Consider the following 17,966-nt stretch of genomic DNA (forward strand, 5'->3'; position numbering starts at 1 on the left):
TTTGTGTGAATGGATCTTTTGCAAAAGAGTTTAAAAGAGCATAAAACAGGAGCTGGCAACATGGGAGAACACCACCATTTTCATTTTCATTAATTAAGATTTTGAGAAATTTATTCCATTGCATAGATTCTTTGTTCCGTGAACAAGTAAAATGGCATAAAGTTTGTGATGGAAATTTTAATTTTTAATGTTAATAATGCTATCTGATATAAAAATGATACAAAATGAGATACATTGGGAAGCTCTGGAATAAAAAGGTTTGGAAATATTTGTGTGTTTTCAGGGCAAACTCACCTAGTGGAATTTCTGAGCACACTGTGATGGATTATTGTAATTATTGGGAATGATAATATTTTAATGTGACTTTCATCCCACCTGTCAGTTGCAATCAAGGGTGCCCAGTATTCTGAAACAATCTCATTTTGCTAGGTGGCTAGTCTTGTGCAGCTTCTAGAATGCTTGGAATATTAATGCATGAAGCAGAGATGGAATGCTTTCTATAGTTCTATAATGACGGAGTGTCTTGTTTTAATCAAAAGGCAAGCTAAAGTAATGTATAATACATTAATGCCAATCGGTGTTTAAGACAAAAGATCCCTTTTGGGGGATATTACATCAGAGCCACAAAATTTGGCATTTCTTTCCCCTGTTCATACATGACAATGTATATTAATTTTTGTAGAACTTAATTTCTTTCCTAGATGGTTCTTATTCTGAGGTGCTTTGAATTTTCCTGAACAGAGACAATCTGACATTGGGTGAAGGTTGTTGTTCTGTTTATAGTAGGCTCCCAAAGTAGAAATTTATTGTTGAGACAATGTATGTTGAAAGACGTGTATTTGATCTAATGTTTCCTGTGTTGTTCTTTATCATTTCTTGCATTTCCTCATTGCTGTGCTTATTTTGCTTTGTTTTCATCTTTACTCCTCAGAATGCCTGTATATTTTCTCATCCTCTTTATATTTTTTTTTCTCAAGTTTTCTTTGTCACCTTCTCGCTCTTACTCCAGTGACTATGGATGCACTTCAGGGATTTCTTTAACCCCCTGAAATTGTAGCAATAATTTTCTCATAAATTCATTTATCTGGGGGACTAAGTGCTCGATTAACTGCTTTTTAACCATGCAAATCCACTTTTTAAAATTTAATTTTATTCAGCTATTACATTACCAGTGTATAGGGTTAGACTATTTAATCTTTAATATCCCATTTGTGATTTACAAACTGCAGATCATTAAAACAACCGCCAAGTGAAAAATCATCTGATAGACCCAGCTTGCACAGTGCCACTGTTGGTACTTGCTGGATGAAAAGCTTGACTGTACATTGGGCTGTCCATCAGCATTGTCAGGTGTGGTGAATCTACACTTCCCTTCCTATCTTCCACTTTCTCTCCAGAGGGCAAAGGTAGCTGTGGCCAATTCAAATGGTCCTGAGCAGACAATTGCCTCTCTTCTCTAAAAATGGAAGTACTAGTTTGCACTCACCAGAATTTCCCAGTTATCCCCATTGTTCAACCAGTATAGACTATGAGAGGATGCTCAGTCATTTATTCTAAGAGACAATGAACAGCATTATGGGCCTAACATATGGCACCATTGTATTCATAGCTTGAGAATGTAAAACTAATCACTAACATTTTTAAATGAGGTAAATATTCATATTTATAAACATTAAGACTATTAATTCTGGTGAGTGTGTTTGAATATCTATAAATCAGAAGCAGTTGAAGAACTGAAATTCAGATTTCCTCACACTTGCCTGCCAAGTGGCCTCAATCAGAAGTAATTTTCTCCATGAGGGCACATGGAGCTCAGTCGTGAGCCTTTTCTGAGTAGATATTATTATTTGTGTCAAATTATATGTGGTGATTTTCCTGAAGTGGACTTCTGTGCCCACTAATCCATACACAGGAGGTTCCTTCATTCCCTCCTTCATTGGTGCTATTAATTGTACTTGTGCTTCAAGTGTCTCTTACCCTTTTAAAATGTTGGTTTATGGCCACCGATTATCTGTAAGGTTTTCCTGTTAAAGAAACATGCAATATAGAGAGTAGAGTGAGATCTGATCTTAAACCATAAATACTATGCATTTTAAAAGAAACCATTTTCCTAGAGCCCGATTTGATGGTAAAGCTAAAGAAATGGTTAGTTATTTCACATTTTAAAGTATAGTAAATTATATAAAGCTGATACTTGCTTTGGAAGAAATATAAGTTGGTCATCACATGACCTGCCTGTGGCCTGTTTAAAATATTGGCAATGAGATCTCATGTTCAAAAAATTTTGAACAAATAAGCATAACGACTTTTCACCTTTTACTTTTTGGTAATTTTTTTTTTAAACATATAGGTGCTTCTTTTTAATTCCGTGCTTGAAATTGCAAAGCAATAGCCAACATGTAAAGTAAAACAACCCCGGGAATATATAATATTAAGATCTTATCAATAACCTTGATAAATAAAAGATTATGTATATATAAACATACATGTGTATCTCTGTATATATAAAATCACCATAACATGACTTTGAGATTTAAGAATAAATAAATGCTTCATGTGTACTTTTTTCTTTCAAATTTTCCCATGAGTATTTCAATGTGATTTTTAATACAATGATTAAATTTAAATTGATATCATTCTGTTGAAGCCAATTTGTTGTCATTGAGCATTTTAAATTATTCATTACATATTCTTAATAAATCCTCTTCTAAAAAAGTTAGTATATATGCTTATTTCATTTTTTAAAGGAAAGCATATTTATTACCGTTAATTTAATATGTAAAATATGTATACAGTCTTTTTATTATATATAGGCTTTTATAATTGAAGAACATCAAGAAAAAAGAACTTCTTTTTATATTTTTCATATTATATATATGAAAATATCTATTGGAGCTTAATTTTTCATTAGTAAAACTCAGAGTATATGTTCCAAAAGAAGTATATGTATCAAAAGAAGTATATATTATAATTTCTGTTATGACCGATATTAAAAGTTACTTTACATATTGATTTACTGTGGGTATACATTATGTCAGTAAAAATAATAGTAATCAATTATTTTATTTTTGGTAAGTCTATAAGACTGTCTTTCTGACTTTGGGGAGGTGTCTAAATATTTTGGTTGACTTTCATTAATTTGAGAAGAGCAGCAAGAGAGTTGTCAATTTTTAAAGACTAGGTCATTAAGCACCTATGAATAAATAATTATGTTAATATCAATTAACCATTTTCTAAGTTATCTATGTTTTATAGTTTTGCTTCTGAAGGAATGCATTTATAACCACCAAAGAGTGGTTTGCATAATAGTATGTTATATTAATTAAAAGTATTTTTAAAATCTCTTGGCTCATGCCTGTAGTCCCAGCTTCTTCAGAGACTGAGGTGGGAGGATCACTTAAGCCCAGGAATTTGAAACTGCAGGAAGTTATGATTGTACCACTGCAAGCCAGCTTGAACAACTAAGTCAACCTCTTTCTCAAAAAATAATAATAACCTTGAATTTTCACATTAACTTTTTCACTTCTCAGTTGGAAACCTTAGTTTAGTTAACTAACCTCCTGAACTTCATTTTTCAAATCTACAAAATAAAAATAATAATAATTCTCATACCTACTTCACTGGGGTATTTTAAAGATCATGTGAAAAAGTGCTTTGAATGGTATTTCATTTTGTATATATACCACAGTACATCCATGTAACAAAACTGCCTTTATACCCCTTAAATTTATACAAATAAAAATATAGAAAGTGCTTTGAAACTCCTACATGAAACAAATGATATAGCTTATGTCTTCTTTTGACCAAATTTGTTGTTATAATTACATTTTTTGGAAAAAGTAAGGGAAATATTCTGTTATAGTTCTCATTAGACTTAGCATTGATAATTAAACTTATCCCTTGAAATTATCAAATAAATGATTTAAGAATTGCAATATTTTACATTACTATTTATGTATAGTTTGCTTGTCTTGATTTTTGACATAATTATTCTAAAAGGTGAAAGATTATAAATTTTAAACTTGAAACAGTTAATAAGATAAAATCTAATATGAGATGCATGACTTTTGAATATGGTTGGTGCAAAACAAAATCCACGGTTCTTTGTAACCCTCTACCTTGAGCATAAGGAATGTATGATAAAACACGACATGACCGGAGTGGAATTAGGGCATTCTTTTCTTTTTAATATTTGCTCTTTTGAAGAATAGAAGGTAAAACAGATTTTTCAAGGACAAAGAGACTCTGTAAGAAATGTTTAGTTGGATGTCCCCTCATTTAAACCCGTCCAATTATTCTGTCTATGCAAAGGTGTTATATGACTTGAGTCTCTTGAAAACTTGCTTTTTGGGGATACACTAGATACAATACTTATTTATCTACATAGATATAAAAATTGTAGTATATTCAGTATTTTAAATTATTTGTAAGATTGCTCCTTAGGCCCTGGAAATTTCCTAGCACATATCTAAAAAGTAAGAGCGAGAGGCTGCTTGAGCCTTTGAGTATTTAGCCTGTCTGATGAGACTGCTGCCATGAGTGACAATTAGTACAAATTACCATAATTGTGTTCATTGGATAAAATGCCACATCACTTGTTTAGGAGCAAATGCAGCTTCCACTTAGTAAAATGAGTTGGGTACTTTGATTCTTTAGAGGCAGTCAGAAATTCACAATCAGCCCAGTGGTATTCCCATGTAGTCCACTTCAGATCGGTCTGAACAACTCCAGCCCTCCCTTTGCTTTCAATAAAATAGGTCCATTAATGTAGCACACCTCACTCTCATTCTCTCCAAGGGAGTTGTATTTTTATTACTGAAAAAGTATCACATAAATACAAATTACATTTTTTCATTAGAAAACCACTTTTCATTTCAGAAAAAATTCAATTAATTATGAATAGGGTTATGCTTTCATCAGGGAGAGAAATATGTAATTTTTCTTCAAGCCTCAAACACATATAATGAAATCTTTTCTCCGAATCCACTCTTAAGATGGATTTTTAAAAGTATAGACTTTATTAAAATCTCAGTTCAATTAAAATGCATTCAATTACTTTAAATCTTTATTAAAATCTCAGGTAAAATTGTACAACAGTGTAAAAGAGACTTGTACTCTTTACCAGGCAGTTAATTCTAACAAATGAACATAAAGTGCACAGTTTTGCTCTTAAAGAGAGAATCAAAAAAATAAGTTTGAGGCTTGAGGTAGGGGGTGGGGAAGGAACGGAGATGCAGGTTGCTTTCTATGTTATAACTTACAACACTGGTTTCCTTGGACCTTTTATCATACATCATTGTTTCTTGTGTATACGGATGTGGCATTATCTTGTGTGAGTCCTTGGTGGTACTACTTAGAGTATATTATTTTCCTCATCGCTGTAACAAGAAAAGGCTCTGTTTAAGCATTTTACTTCACTGTCTTCCTTGGATATTTTTGGTACAGTGTCCCTGATTCTTTTTCAAGGGCCGCTTGAAGATGCCATTGAAGATGAGGAAGAAGAATGTCCATCAGAGGAAACAGACATCATCTCCAAAGGAGACTTTCCATTGGAGGAAAGTTTTTCCACAGAATTTGGACCTGAAAATCTGAGCTGTGAAGAAGTGGAATACTTTTGTAACAAAGGTAACTGTTGATGGCTGGATGTAATATGTGAGTCCACTGGGATGATTTTGTAATGTTTTTAAAAAAATGCATGATAGTGCTCAAAGTACTGACACATAATTCAACTGTCTGAAAACAAGTGCAGATTTTTTCAAACATAAAATTTTATTTTGAGGGACACAAGTAACTACTCAATAACTAGTAATTTTTTATATTGAAACAAATATTTTCATGTTGATTGGCCAATTAACTATGCACATTCTTCATGTTATTGGCCAATTAACTGTAATACATTTAATGTTGATCATTTGTTCATTCCTTCCTTCCACAAGAATTTATTGAATGTTAATTGTTTGCAAGGCACTAAATTACGCATTAAGTATTAGCACTGAGTGAGGCAGAGAGTTCTCAACTAAGGTTCCAGCTCGTTCCTTTTGAAAACTGAATGCTTTAGGTTTTTATTATTGACTTTCAGCAGTGAGAATGGTGCTTTTGACGCATTAACAATGTAATCCAAGAAGCACTTGAGACATATTGCAGCTTATTTTCAGCCATGAACTGGGGCCAGATGGCCTTGCCAGTGACTATGTTCTCATGGAGGATATATACTCATTTAATGTTTACTTTTTTCATAAGTCAGTTTAAGGCTTCTTATGATTCTTATATATTTATTTTTATTTTATTGTTTGTCAAGTTTTTTATCTCCTCCTGCACCAATGTACAGTTTTCACAAATGCTTGGACCACTTCCTTGGTTAATAATAGCTGCTTTTGCAGAGGACATAACTGAAGTGTGTGTCTGTTTCTGTATGTCTGTCTGTGTTTGTGTATGCACCATTTTTATTCAGAAGTGTTTGCTTTTTAGGCAGATAAATGTAATAAAGTGGACTTTTGTGTGTATGTGTGTTTGAATTTGTTAATCAGACTTCCTAGTCTGATTAACACAGTACCAATGTAGCTTCTCAAAAAAATGTCAATTCACCTATCTTGGTGGCCATGTATATATTTAATCATTAAAAATTCCAGTATCATTTTCTCTTGTTGATGGTGTCAACAAAAGATGTCAGAAACAAAAGATGTCAGTCAGCTCCCATCCCTGTGGTCAGTAGAACCCCAGGCCCTAAAACTGTGGAAACAGAATGGCAGCATGAGGACCTAGACACATTGAAATTCATAAAACCTCCTTAGCCATGTAGACCTCAAGATGACATGTAGCATGGTCCTTGTCTCCTACATCAGAGATTTTTAATTGAAAATGAGAAAAGTATGAACAGAATAGGCTTTTTTTCCTAGTGTTGACTCAGATTTCAAGCCAAATTAATATTTTCGTTAGTTGCTAGAACTATTTCTTGATGATATGTAGCTATGGCAATAAATCTAAGACCTGGCTGGAGATGGAGAATTTTTTAATTTATGCGTGAAGACATCTCAATTTTTTTCTTATTAGGAAATATTTCCTTTTGTGCATTGTAGAGTACCTACCTTATATTGCGATATTGCAATAAAGAGAGGAACTGAGAGTTAAAAGGTGGTTAAAAGAGTTAATGTATGGATTTATACCTTTAGTCAATTTAATTCACCTAGGAAGGCAGTATGATAGGTATTATTGTATAAATTTTTAACTTGGGGAATACCTCTGCTTAAGGGCTATGTTTATGAAAGAATACAGAGCTCCAAGTTTTAAGGTAGTAGTTTCTTGGGAGAAAATAGATTTATGGCAAATGCTTACATGCTAATGTAACTGTGTCTTAGGACAGTCACTCCAGCTATATTCACCAGAGTCCTAACTCATGAAAAAGGTTGACAGGCCTTTAGGAAGTAAGAAAAAACATTAAATTATAATTTTTCTAATTATAAGCACTTGAAAAAACATTTAAAATCAGATGTACAGAAAATAATATTTAGTATATGATATAGAGACCATATTAAATAATATATAACATGTATGTATTATAAAACAATTCTCTAATGTTTAGGTTGAAAGTAGAAACTCATAATGGATGGGAATAACAATTCTTATTTTAACATGATATTTTTCAGGATGAATGGTAATATTACTATGGATAGGAAAATAATTTTATTATTTTACTCTCACAGAATATATGACCATGGAATTCTCACTGAAGTCTGTTGGAACTGGTACAAAAGAAAGATAACTCTTTGATCAATATTTTGACCCTTGAGGTCATGCAAGGAATGTTATCCATTCTTCACTTAAGTTGATTACCTACAATAGAAAGAGAATACTTTCTCTCTGGAAAATTAGAAACTAATCTTTCTGTTGAAATTCTCAATTTTTCTCAGTGAGAGATAATTATGTGTTATTGCCAATTTTAAGGAAGAGGACAGATTAGTAATTAAAAGAGTAGAAGTATTTAAATGGTTAATAATGCCACTGTCATTATTGGAAAAGCACATAGGACATGTTCATCTAAAGAAAAATATTTTTAGCGCAGGTGCGGTGGCTCATGCTTGTATCCCAAGGCCAGGATTTGGGAGGCCAAGGTGGGTGGATAACTTGAGGTCAGGAGTTCGAGACCAGCCAGGCCAATGTGGCAAATCCCCATCTCTACTAAAAATACAAAAATCAACTGGGTGTGGGTGTGGTGGTGGACACCTGTAATTCCAGCTACTCGGGAGGCTGAGGCAGGGAGAATTTTTTGAACCCGGGAGGTGGCGGAGGTTGCAGACAGCTGAGGTGCAGTGGTTGAGCCATTGCACTCCAGCCTAAGCAACAGAGCAAGACTCCATCTCAAAATTAAAAAACAAACAAAAAAGAAAATTATTTTGGGTTCATTAATGAAACATTCTTTTTGTACATATTTTAAATCATTTATGACAATTTTAAAATGGTTGCTAAGTTTACTATAAAATGATTTGGATTATTTGGAAAGTTTCTTATTCTAAAAGATAGCCATGACCAAAATTTAGCCGTGACCTAGTTACTTATTTGGGTCCCAAGTATAACAATTTTGCACATTGGATTTTTTTCTTATTGAACAAAGGATAGCTTTAAAGTTCAGATCAAAAAATGTGGCTAGAAAGCCGAAGTTCTCCAAACAAGCTATTTTGGCACATTATCAGGAGAACATACTGAGGATACACATAGAGTTACTACATATTTTTGTTCATATTTTAGCAACTGCATTGTATATAAAACCAATCATATGTTTTAAAAACTTTTTTTAAAGAAAAAGAAAAACTGTACATTTCTGAAGACATGGCTTATCATAAAGTTTCTACTTCCTTTTGAAATTGAGCATCTGTATTATAAAGGACATTTTCAGTGATTAACTACAATTACAGTTCTTCAAATGACTCTTATTATTGTCATATTTTTCTCAGTTCCACACTGATGTTGTCTATGTTCTTGTTGAAGGGCAAGTTTTTCTACAAGTCTCAAAATTGCATTTACTAATATTAGTAAAGTTTCTAGTCATTATAAACCATGTGATTAAATGAAACCCAAATCAGTCTTATAATGTAAGATTCCACAGAAAAGTCCAAGATTGTTGGTCAGAATTTTATGTTAGCATAACGTATAAAATTCTTAATTATATAAATCCATCTCAGAGAGACTCTCATTATAGTTGCATGCTTAAAATTTGAACCTGGCAATTCTAATGACGTTTCCTGGGTCTCTTTTTACTTTAGATTAGTTGCATATTTCATGTTCCTATTTTTCATTTGTTTGAAATGAAATGAACTATGTTTATAAAAAGATGCTACTTGGAATTTACTTTGATACCTTTAGATTTTAAATGTTTTAGCAAAATATAAAGCAATACTTTCAATTTACATGGTCGTCTTTTGTTCATGAGTTTAGATTACTTGGCATCTTGCCTTTGAGTATCTCTGGGAGGAAGGAAACAAGCAAGAATTATTTCCTTGAATTTATAGATGACGAAGACATCAAGACTCTGTCCATAAGTGCTACATAGTTCCTGTGGTACTGAATTTTTTGATTCAGTTATTTTTTCTGCCTTTCTTCTGGTTTATGTGCCAGACATGTAAGTACATCAATGTATTTGTAGAACTAAGCAAACCAATATGACCTGAAATACAGGTGGTCCGGAAAGCAACCTTGGGAGTTTTTAGTTATGTCACTACTGGCAGGTGGGAACACATATATGAGAAATTCTTGAATAAACTCAAAGACAGTGAGTTCCAGAGTGGGGTTGGCATGGAGCAGTTCTCTAATAATTGTAAAGTGAAATAAACATATTTCAGGATAAATTTCAGGAGAATGTCACAAAATATGTGAACAGGAAGAATCAGATCAACGTGACTGGATGCTAGTAGAATGAATGTAATACTATTTAAAAAAAGGTAACTCAGGTGAAGGGGGTGAGGGATAAAACACTATGCACTGGGTTCTGGATACAGTGTACACTGCTCAAGTGCTGGGTGCTCCAAAATCTCAAAAATCACCACTGAAGAATTTATTCATGTCACCAAACACCACCTGTTCCCCCAAAACCTATTGAAATAAAAACAGTAACAACAAAGATAAACCCAAAGAAGCTACATGTAAGTGAACTTTGAATTACTATAATGATTATCTGGAAAGGTTAAAGAGGATCCTTACAAATTGTTTGCTGATGTCATGATCCCTAAACAAAGGCCAGAAAGAAAAATGATGCCATTAAAGTTGTTTTGGGAAGAAAAAAATCCTTATGCCTGGTCCTCGCATCTAGATATGGAGAGACATACTTGGGTATCATTAATGCCCTAGAGAAATGAACTAAAATTAGATCTCTTCAATTTGGAAATATTAGGGTTAAAAAGAGAGGTCATGATGGAAATACATAAAATAAGGAAAGATACATGGTATAACAATGGAAATTCTCACTACATTCAAAAAGAGTCGACCTAATGTGCAGACAACAAAGGTTATTTTAAAGACTCTTTAACATGAAAAATGTAAAACATATTAAAGTAGAATAAAAACCTGGATTACTCAGACATGGATTTAATGTTAGCCCCAGAAGTGATTAATACCAATCAAAAGCAAACATAATCAGATACTTAATAGGACTAGCAGAAACTTTCATTTCTGTTCACTAGATCAAATTCAATACAGCTCAACACATATCTTAAGGATCTGCTATCTCCGCTCTCAGTAGGAGGGAGAGAGAGGCAATAAACAATTGAATCACATTTTATAATGTTAGGTGAGATAGAGCACCATGAGGAAAAATAAAGCAGGTTAAGTTGGTAGAGTAACATTTTGCGTCACACATGCTATTTATTACATAAAGAGTGATGGGGAACGTGAACTTTAACTGGAGACTTGAAAGGAATGAGCTTCCGGTACTGAGTCAAGTCTGCAACCTCTGTATACCTATGAGGTTAGTGTTAGAGGAAGCCAGAAGAGGACAGCAGAGAGCTGGGGAGCAGGAGAGGCCCGGTCATACCTGTAGAGCTTGCTGCTCTCGGAATCTCTTGGATTCTCACCACTGTGGAAGCTTTGGGGAACGGAATTGTGGAAAGAAACTGTAGTGTGTGAGCCACGGAAGAGAGTTGAGGTAAGACTGGGAGACACGACATGGCCACAACACAGTTTGTATAGGCTTGTAGAACTTGCTGCTCTCGGAATCTGTTGGATTCCCACCACTGTGGAAACCTGGGGGAACAGAATTGTGGAAAGAAACTGTAGTGTGTGAGCCGCAGAAGAGAGTTAAGGTAAGATGGGAGATGCGACATGGCCACCACACAGTTTCTATATGCTTGGAAAAGAAAGGCCTGCAGAAAGGAAAGGTTAAGTAAGCAAGCAGCTGAAACAGGTGAAACGAGGAAGCTGCCAGGAGATACAGATAACCCCAATCAGAATTATCCCTTTAGCCAAGGGCTTGATGAGACTCCATCTGTAGCTCATTAATGTGGTTTCCAGAACAGCAGTTTGGGGGTGTTTGAGGATGATATGAGTCACTTTGCTCCCTTCCACAATGGCAGAGTTGGGTTTGTGTTTTCTGTGTCTTTCCACATTCTTGAATCAGAAAGATCGAGAGGCAGAGAAGTAGAACCAGTTTCATCATTGTACTTAACTTCTGCCAGTAGGCTGCCAGGCTCATTGACATGTTCTCCCCTCCTCCCATCTTCCTTTCTTTCTGTTAGTTCTTGTACTTCTGTGACTTTGTTTAAAGATTAAGAAATAACAGAGGAAAAGCCATATTCCTCCTTGGACTGTGTGTAACAATTCTAAGTCTAGGTTATTGGCATTAATCCCTCCTTGCCCCTGGTCCCTGAATGTTAAAGTAAAGCAACAAAAGTTTTATCTAGAGACTTAATACTGAAAAGAAGTTTTTTTAAAACTGCATCTTTATGCAGTTTTTGTTGTGAGATAGTAACCGTTGGTTTTTCGTTTGATCTTGTGTCAAACATCATAGTATTCTGTTTTCTATTTTCTTATGTTCATTTTGTTATTTTTAGTTCAGAAAATCTTTTAAGCACTATTCTTTCAATAAACGTGCATTCTTTCCTCCTTGGTTATGCCTTTAAGGACATGTTTTTGCATTCTCTGATGCTTGGGTAACTGGAATCAGAATCCGAATAAGGCAGCTCTACCATAATCACTTTGAGTTCAATAAGGAAGGGGACCTTTACAGACAACTTTTTTCCTTTTTTCTTAACGGGATTAAGAAGCTCAGCTCTTTAAATTCTTGCATATAACATTGACATTTCCAGGGTGTGTTTGGACCAGGGAGTTCAAAGAGAGGGAATAAAAAAGAAAAGCCAATATGACTTTGTTTTTTACCTTGCTGGAGGAACTGTTTGTGCAAATCGCCTATAAGCTTATTGACCTGAATCTTTGACTCCTTGTTTTCTCTGGATTTGGCTGGAGTGGAGACACTGATGGAGCACTGATAGGGCTGATTGAACAGCCCCCAGCTTTGCTTGGCACGAACCTCCCTTCCCTTCTCCTCCACCCCCACCTTCCCTCCACATGACATTATTGTTCCTTGGCAAAGCCTCTGTTTTCCTGGATTCAGTACTTCTTCTTTTTCTTGAAATTTATTTTAAAATCATTGAGGTTTTCTTAGGTAAATCATCTAGCAATGCAAAATGGGAAGTAATATTTTTTAGAATGTAAAAATAGAGGCTAAATTGTGTCCTATAGGCCAGGGTCAGTGGCTCATGCCTGTAATCCCAGTATTTTGGGAGGCCGAGGTGGGTGGATCACAAGGTCAGGAGTTCGAGATCAGCCTGACCAACATGGTGAAACCCTGTCTCTAAAAATACAAAAATTAGCTGGGCGCAGTGGTGCGCACCTATAGTCCCAGCTACTTGGGAGGCTGAGGCAAGAGAATTGCTTGAACCCAGGAAGCGGAGGTTGCAGTAAGCCTAGATCATGCCACTGCACTCCAGCCTGGGCAACAGAGTGAGACGCTGCCTCAAAAATAAATAAATAAATAAATAAATAAAATAATTAGTGTCCTGTAAGTGCTTCTATCTCATGAGAGTGAAAAAATTTATACCTTATGATATTGTGGTGTCACTCTTTTGTAGCCAACTTAAATGTCCTAAAATACAGTATTTGGGATGAGATTAATTTTTTAAAAAACCACAATTCTGAGAAAAATGAGAGAGCATTTGAAGGAACTGTGTTCTTATGAGAGTGAACATTTTCTTGGTTTTGATGGAATCAGAAGGTATACAAATTTTGTTCATGATTCAGTGATCTATGTAAGGGTCAGATAAATTTTTGTCTACTTACCTCATCTAATTTCAGATATATCATCATAATGATTACAACCAAATTAAAGTGATTAATTTTTTATACAATGTTTGAAATGACCCATGGTGCCATCATTTATATAAGTAATATGTGATAACATATACTACTGTTCAGCATATGACAAACTAAATTCATTGTTCTTTCTGTGAGCTGACCATCAACAGATCTCCACTGTGCAGTTTGCTAAACGTATTTTTGAGGCATATTAAAACTTGATAAATATGTAATTACCTAATTCTCTTAAAATTTCCAAAATAATCTCATATAGAAAAAAAGTGCATTTAATTCTGGTTTTACATAAATATATGAGAGGTCAGGAGATATTTGCCTAAGTTTTAGTTGTAGCCTTATTTTATATCATAATTGTTGTAAATAATGAAAATGGAAAATTAATATAAAAACTATATAATACCATTTAGAGAAATTGCCTTTTGGGTTTACATTTAAGATTTTTGCAAGTGCGAAAGCATTTTTGACTGGTAAGATATAGCATAGGTCTATTGTTTTCCTTGGGATGTTTAAAGTAAGCTGAAGAGTAAAGATATATTTAATCTCCTGGTACATTAAATGTTGCCTGTGTGTATTATGTATGTATGTATTTAGAGAAAGAGTCTCATTCTGTTGCCCAGGCTGGAGTACAGTGGTGTGATCTCAGCTCACTGCAACCTCCACCTCCTGGGTTCAAGGGATTCTTCAGCCTCAGCCTCCTAAGTAGCTGGGATTACAGGTGCACGCCGCCACACCCGGTTAATTTTTGTATTTTTATTAGAGATGGGATTTCACTATGTTGGCCAGGATGGTCTCGATCTCCTGACCTTGTGATCTTCCCGCCTCAGCCTCCCGAAGTGCTGGAATTACAAGCATGAGCCACCACACCCAGCCTATCTCCTGGTATTTTATATATAAAGATAAGCATCTGGATAGCAGGAGACATCTGCATTATTGATTTTCACTTTTAATCTAGATATTGACTTAATCATTAATTTTAACTGAGTAGTACAAAAGACAACTACTCATTTTTAAGCCCTTTTTAATTTCTAAAAGTTGTCAGTGATGTTTCTGGTTAAATGAAGAGTTTCTTGAAGGAAGTGTTTTTGATCAAGTTATAATTACATAAATAGCATTTTAAATTCAAAGTGTATTTATTTCAATTCTATTTTGCTCAAATTTTTATTTGAATCTAATTCATGTAGATCTACATTTATGTTTGCCAATTGTTTTTATCTACTAACTCTTAATTTGTATTTCTGCCTCAAAGAAAATTGAAAGTCTGAACAGCGTTAGGGATACTTGGGTAGCTAATTTATTTTAATTATATGAAATTAACGTAGTTGACAACCCTGATTCTGACTGTTGGTCACCTTTTGATTTGAGGTAAAGTGTTATTTTAGAGAAAATGATTTCTTAAAAGTAGCCATATGTCTTCTACTTTTTAATGCTTAAACATCATAAATGATTTAAAGACATTTTCTTGGTCCTGCGCTAGCATTTTTTTTAGGTTTAAGTCAACTAAGATTTTCAAAGCTCTTAATCTTCTCAGATAAATGTACATTTTCTTATTAGTATGTAAAATTTTTCACAGTGTTTTTGTTATCATTGGAGAAGCAACAGGCAGTATTAAAGCATTTGTCCATCCATTACCTGATGGGATATCTTTATCTCTGGTAGGCCTAAACATAGAATGTGTAATGGGAAATGTAGAAAGCTGTGGTGCAATGAATTTAATTATAGTAATAAACTCAGCCACTTTTTGTTGTTCTTAAAAGGTCAAGTAAAAATAACTCACTGTGTTGCACCAGTAAGGTAAATACTGATAAAGGATGCAGATTGCTGTTTCAGCTTCTTTTTTGTTGTTCAGTGAGATTCCAGAGATTGGCATTAAGGCTATGTACCAATTATAATAATTATAATGTAATAACAACGTTCATTTGCTGACTGCTCCTGAAAGTCAGACATCTTCCTGTATATGTTTCATCTCTAATCAACTTACTGCCTGCCCTACAGGGTAGATGCTGGTTTCATCTGTGACTTCCAGAGGCTCAGCAACTTGGCCAAAGTCAACAAATTACTAAAGACTAATACACTATTAAAACTTGCATGATTGGTACTTAATAAAAATAGAGAACTAATTTTCCTTCCTGATGCCCACTATTATATTACTCTTTTAGAAGGAGGGAGAGGAAAACATCTGAAGAAGGTTGGACATATGAAGTATAAAACTCACTTTTTCAAGGTATTTTTAACTGGGTATTTTCTAATAAACACTTACTGTACATGATGTGTCAGTCAAAAATAAGGGTTTATACAAAACCAAGTAAACAAAAAGGCTAAAGTAAATGAATTAGGGATGTTCTTAAAATATGTCTATCTTTTGGTACCTCTTTAAAGACTCTCTATCAATATAAACCATTTTGCAATAAGTGGAGTTGGCATTTTGATATAATGTGAGAGGCTATATTGAAAGCATGTTAGTCTCATTATACTAACTGAATAATTATATTGTCTCGTTTTAAAGGCATGCAATAAACTACAGTTTCTCACTGCCCGATTCTTAAGATGTTGCTTTCAGGTAATTTAAAAGAGTGAGGACACACCAAAATGTGTGTGTTTGGGCAGAAGCCAGTAATAAATGGCAGGAATGTTTACAAAATCCATTAAAACTATTTGGATAAGAACTTCAGCCTTGTAGAAATGTTTGCAAAGTGAACTCTTTAAAATAGTTTAACCTCAACACAAAATAAGACTAAATAAAAAACGAAGAAAGGAAGGAAGGAAGAGGGGAAAAGGGCATTGTTTGCAGGGAAAGCTCTGGGCACTGTGAAAACTTTTCACTTTTCTGAAGGAAATGCAGTACAACAGATGGTAAGAGTGGAAGTGAGATAAACATAGGAACTGGAAAAGTAAGCAATGCATTCTAACAGGTTCTGTATCAAAGATCTGGAGAAGTAGAAAGATTAGACAAGGAACTGTTCTGAAACTTGACAGTGGCTGTATCTTACCAAGTCTTAGCACATAGCAGAGATGGAAAGTGGAATTGCACAGACAGTAGCCTGTGATTATATTTTCCCAACAGTAAGAAAGGAAGGTCTCTTTAAGAATTATTTTTAAGGATATAAATTTATCAAGCTGGAAATCTATCATACAGATGTGTAAAACACTTTGCTTTCTATGTATTTAACAGTGCGATTTGATGTAATTTCTATTGATTCTATATGATTAGCTCACAACACCATATTTTAGGTCTTAGATAAATTATATTTTTTCAATGCCAATTATGGCCCAGAAAACATGTTAGGCAAGGATGTGTGTGTGTGTGTGTGTGTGTGTGTGTGTGTGTATATGTATGGAAATAGTGTTAAACTTGGACTGATTAAGGAAGCAATGCATTCACTCTCAAGCTTCCTTATAGTAATGTGCATCATTCTAATGTGGAAACCATTCACCAGCATGCATCTGCTTCGTTTAATCTGTGTATTCTGTACTCCTATATTCTGTATTGGTTGCTGACTCCTAAAGGGAATACCAAAATCCAATACCCTTTACCGAGAAACAACAATTCTACAAAAATGCAAATGATACCCAAAAAAAAAAAAAAAAGACAGGGAAAGTAGCTTATATGCGAAGGAAAACCCAACTCAAATGTGTTTTCTCTACAATATTGACAGTTGTGTTGGGTGACTTTTAAGGTGGCCATAAAAACTATCAAATTACTAATAAAAGCAGTGCATTTTGAAAAATTATGTAGTATGTTCTTGTTTTCACACAACATTTTCAAATACATGAGGTCGATGTATTCTCTTTTTTAGTTTATTTTACAGTTGTTTAATTATTTTTCTATCAAATGATAGACCTAGGACAGTTCAAAATAGTGTTGGACAATTCGGAAACTTAGATAATTCAAATTGGTTGTTGCTTGAGAATTCTGAGGCTTATTTGACAGGGGTTTCTGAACACCTGAGCGCTGGGGCAGTACCGTTTGTCTGAACAAGGTAGTTCTGACCTTTACTGTGGTTACTATGAGGTTAATGAAGCTTAAACTTCAGAACTTCTCACTTGTACAGACTCCTCCCAAGGCCCTGCACCTAATTTTGTAAGTAGGACTTTGTATTCTTCTTCTTAAGGAGGGTCCCCCGATTTGTATAAGCTTTGGTCCCCACCAAGCCTGAATCAACCCCTTTTAGTACTTGTAAGTATTAGGGATCCTCGAAGGAGACAGCTGGGATCAAGAATGTTACATTTGTCTTCAGTCTCCTAATTTGTTGGAAAACCAATCAGATTCACATAGTTTGTATTTATATTAGATACCTGAATTCCAAATCTTATAATTATAAGTTACCCTTTGCCTAAAGAGACCACAGATATTCATGAAAAGCCTGATTTTGAAAGTGTTATGCTAAAAAAAGGAGAGAGGGAAAGAATGTCTACATTTCTGAAACTCTGGAAAATGTTGTGGGTTTTATCTATGTTTTTCTGGTGTTATCACCAGCAGCCAAGAACCTGTTGCTGGCACTAAGGGAGGAGATGCTGTTGGAAGACCTTGAAGTAAAAATAGTCTGAATGCGTCTTGTGATAACTTATTTGGGACTATCTCTGGTGTTGGAAGCTAGATGTGCATCTGAGTTAGG

General features: G+C 34.4%; 1 protein-coding gene across 1 annotated transcript in view; it reads left to right on the forward strand.

Annotated features, from left to right (window-relative positions):
• ZFPM2 (zinc finger protein, FOG family member 2) overlaps window positions 1-17,966 on the forward strand; it is a 469,074-nt gene that overhangs the window by 90,316 nt on the left and 360,792 nt on the right. Inside the window, exon 2 of the mRNA XM_021675646.2 lies at window positions 5,467-5,625. Within this exon, the coding sequence (XP_021531321.2) occupies window positions 5,467-5,625 (159 nt within the window). The remainder of the gene's footprint in view (window positions 1-5,466; window positions 5,626-17,966) is intronic.

This window comes from Aotus nancymaae, unplaced genomic scaffold (genome assembly GCF_030222135.1).
Source record: "Aotus nancymaae isolate 86718 unplaced genomic scaffold, 86718_ANA_hifiasm-v0.15.2.pri h1tg000036l, whole genome shotgun sequence".
Lineage (NCBI taxonomy): Eukaryota > Metazoa > Chordata > Mammalia > Primates > Aotidae > Aotus > Aotus nancymaae.